The sequence below is a fragment of the Rosa chinensis genome, chromosome 5 (assembly GCF_002994745.2).
Source record: "Rosa chinensis cultivar Old Blush chromosome 5, RchiOBHm-V2, whole genome shotgun sequence".
Classification (NCBI taxonomy): domain Eukaryota; kingdom Viridiplantae; phylum Streptophyta; class Magnoliopsida; order Rosales; family Rosaceae; genus Rosa; species Rosa chinensis.
Window position 1 is genome coordinate 18362530 of NC_037092.1, and position 4077 is coordinate 18366606.

The window sequence follows — 4077 nt, forward strand, 5'->3', positions numbered from 1 at the left end:
TCTTGCATGACTATGATGAGCAATGTTAGAAATTGATTCGATTTTTAATCATATATTTCAGTTTGATCTTTGTTCTTTCATTCCATTTGTGTTTTTATGTTTTTGCATTTTAATTGTTTTGTTAACTTAGTTTTATTTTCAAAAAACCAAAAATAAAATTCCCCCTTTTCGTAAATATGTATATATTTTGTTATATCTTTGTAAATATTATACTTTGTTTTAATTTTAATTGTTTAATTGTTTGAAAATGACAGGTGTACCCTCAATCCCCGGAATAGAACGATCCCTATTTACTTTATACTACTAACGACATTTCAGGGTTAAATTGTGCGCTTGTTTTAAGCGTATCACTCTCTCTATCCGGCACGCCCATCACTCCCTCGATCCTTCGATTCTCAATCTCTCTCCGAGTCTCCGACCAGCTCTCTAGCTCTCCAGCTCGCCGATAAACTGGACTTCCAACTCTCTTTCTGGTTTTTAGTCTTTCAAAGTTTCAATCGAATTTTTGGGTTCACACTTTTCTGGGTTTTCTGGGTTCGATTTATGGGTTCAAGGTTTCAAGCTCGGTGATTCTTAAACCTTGAAGCTTGGTGATTCTTCTAGCTCGATTTCTGGGTTCACACTTTTCAGGGCTTTCTGGGTTCGATTTTGAGTTCGATTTCTGGGTTCAAGGCTTCATGCTCAGTGATTCTTCAACCTCGAAGCTCGGTGATTCTTCAAGCTCGATTTCTGGGTTTTGGATTCGGTGATTGATTCTGCAAGCTCGTTAGCTCGGTGATTATTCAATACATTGTGAGTCTTGTTAAGTTGCTGGAATGCTGGGCATTGAGTCATTGTCTCAAAGTATCAAACTGTGAATGTTATAAACTTATAATTGAATTGTTATGTATTTTGGTGATCCTTCGAGCTGTTTGAATGTTTTGTACTTGTATATCTCATTCTCAAGTTTTGGATTTTGGTGTTTTTGATTCATGATTGTTGGAGCTGTGTTGGACTTTGCTTACTATATTGTTTTAATGTTTTGAGATAATGATATTTGGCCTCTATTTTGGGAATTGAAATTAATTAATTAATTGAATTGCATCTGTTTTGGTCTATGTGAATAACTGAATGGGAATTGAATCAATTGATTAATTGAATTGCATCGTTACTGCCTATGCTCAGTTTTTAATTATGCTCTGTTACTCTGTTAGACTGTTATGGACTTTTTGAGTTTTTGGTAATTTATTTAACTTTTGAATTAGACTCTGTTTTGGTAAACTGAATTGCATATATAGGTTGATTGGTTGTTCAATACTCTTTTTACTTATTTAGGGCAATGGCGGGTACTACATCTTCCTCGGCATCTAATGCAATGTCGGAGATGGGTTCATCATTGAAGTGTGGTTTGGGTGATATTGGATGTGAATATGCGGAGTTGGCGGATGCTTCAAACTTGGATAGGTTGAAGGGTTGTGTGGGAAATTAGTGAGTGGTGGGATATATCGAATGAAGCAACCTATTGCCCACATCAAGGGAAATGTGGCTCCTTGTAAAAAGTCTTCAGATGAGGATAAAACCAAATGCAAGAATGCTATTGAAGAGGCAAAGTCTAAGAAGAAACAAAAGAGTAGACATGAAGCAGAAGTGAGGCAAGAAGTCATTCTTGAAAGAGATGAAGACAATGAAGCGAGTCAAGGGACAAGAAAAATGCCGCATACCCTTGGGCCTATGGACCGATTTGCATCCCCCATCGATCCGGATTCTTCATTGGATGGAAGTAGGAAGATGAGGCAACAAAATATCAATGATGCACTTTTCAAGCAAAGAACACATAGTGTGCATCAATACTTGGCTAGATAGGTGTATGAAGCCGGGATTCCTTTTCATGCCGTTGATAGTGATAGCTTCAAGAGGTTTGTCGAAGCGGTTGGTCAATTTGGCCCGGGTTACTGACCTCCAAGCCAATACCAATTACGGGAGCCATTATTGAAGGAAGAGGTAGAGAGAACTAAAAGTTCATTGAAGAAGCAAGAAGAAGAGTGGGCTTTGAATGGTTGCTCTATTATGACCGATACTTGGAGCGACCTGAAAAGAAGAAGTATCATGAATTTGTGTGTCAATTGTGTGGAAGGCACAATTTTTCTTTCTTCTAAGGAAGCATCAGATGAGGCACACACCGGGACATATATTTTTGAATATGTGGACAAGTGCATTAAAGATGTTGGACCATAAAATGTGGTTCAAGTGTTGACGGACAATGCTTCAAATAATATGGCGGCGGAAGATTTGATGAAGTTGAAGAGGCCAAACATATTTTGGACTTCATGTGCAACTCACACCTTGAATCTTATGCTTCAAGGAATTGGCAACCAACCTAGATTCAAAGGAGTGATTGAGAAGGCAAAGAGGTTCACCATCTATATTTATGCACATCACAAGACTTTGGCATTGATGAAGAAGTTTACAAAGAATAGATATAGTGAGGCCGGGAGTCAGTAGATTTGCAACCGCTTTCCTCACTTTGCAAAGCTTGATGGAGAAGAAGAAGGAGTTGAGAGCTATGATTACTAGTGATGAATGGAATGAAAGAAAGCATGCAAAGAGTGTAAAGGGGAGGCGGCAGTGAATATTGCTTTGAGTGCTTTTTTTTGGAATGGGGTAAGTTTTTACTTGAAGGTGTTTGCCCCTTTAATCAAGGTGCTTTGCCTTGTTGATGGGGATAGAAAGCCATCAATGGGCTTTGTGTATGGAGAGCTACTTAGAGCCAAAGAGGAGATTAAAATGACATTCAAAGATCAAGAAAATCACTATCATCCAATCCTTGACATTGTTGATGGAAAAGCCCGTGATCGACTTGATAGTCCATTGCATTTAGCGGGTTACCTCTTGAACCCTTACTACACATATGCCAATCCAAGCATTGAGAATGATAATGTGGTCATGGATGGGTTCTTCACTTGTGTTGATGTATTCTTTCCCGATGACATTCAAACTCAAAGTTTGGTGACAAATGTAGAATTGCACAAGTATTTGAAGAAAGACGGTGGATTTGGAAGAGATTTGGCTAAGGTGGGATGCGCAAAAAATGATGACACTTATAATCTGGGTAAGAAATACTAACTTTTTTTTTTATATAGCCAATTGTTATTGTTTTGTTTGTTTTGCTTTTGGAGTTTGGCTAATTCATAATTGTTGTTGTTTTGTTTATGTTTTTTTTTTATAGTTTTGTGGTGGAATATTTATGGAAACCTTATACCAAAATTGCAAAGTATGGCTAAAAGGATACTTTCATTGACCACAAGCTCATCCGGATGTGAGAGAAATTGGAGCGCTTTTGAGGGGGTAAGTACTTATTTAGTTATGCATTTTTGTAAGTTTATAAGCAAATAGTAATGTAGTTTACTAATTATTTAGAAACTCATAATATACTATTTTTTTTTTCTTTATGTAGATCCATACAAAGAAAAGGAATAAAATAGATACAATGAGCTTAAACAATTTAGTCTATGTCCAATTCAATGCCAAGATCATGAACAAGAAGAGAAGAATGTGGATGTATTACTTGCTAGTGAAGCTACTATGGCCCAAGGATGGATTGTGGATGGTGGTGATGAAGATGTTGAGTCCGATCTTACTAGTGAAGTAGTTTGAGAGGGATCGGGATTGGGAGTGAATAGTAGTTTAGAGCCTAGGAGAAGTAGACTTCAAGAAATTAGAGAACTTCATGAGGAGGTTTTGTATCGGATGAAGATGAGATGGATTTTGAGTTTGAGTCCGATGAGGAGGGAGTACTAGAGGGATATGGAGAAGAAGAATTTGAGGATTAGGCTTGGAAGAATCAAATTTGCAATTTTTTTTATTTCTAAGAACTCATTATCTCATTGTTGTTGAACATTTTATCTATATTTTGAGTATTTTTACTTTTTTCAAACATTATAATACCTTTTATATTTTTATTTATATAATTATATGTTATAAAAAAAATTATAAAAAAAAAACCGTGGGGCGCTAGTCCTTGGCCTTCCGCCCGACTAGCGCCTAGCGTTTTTTAGAATCTTGGTTATAGTTGCTACACCTCAAAGATTTTTGCACCTT

General features: G+C 36.8%; 1 protein-coding gene across 1 annotated transcript; it reads left to right on the top strand.

The window, feature by feature from the left end:
• The first annotated feature begins 2715 nt into the window (after positions 1-2715).
• LOC112203325 lies at positions 2716-3628 on the top strand. The gene is made up of 3 exons (XM_024344311.1): positions 2716-3088; positions 3206-3324; positions 3434-3628. The coding sequence occupies exons 1-3, from the start codon at positions 2716-2718 to the stop codon at positions 3626-3628; spliced, it is 687 nt and encodes a 228-aa protein (XP_024200079.1).
• Positions 3629-4077: the final 449 nt, after the last annotated feature.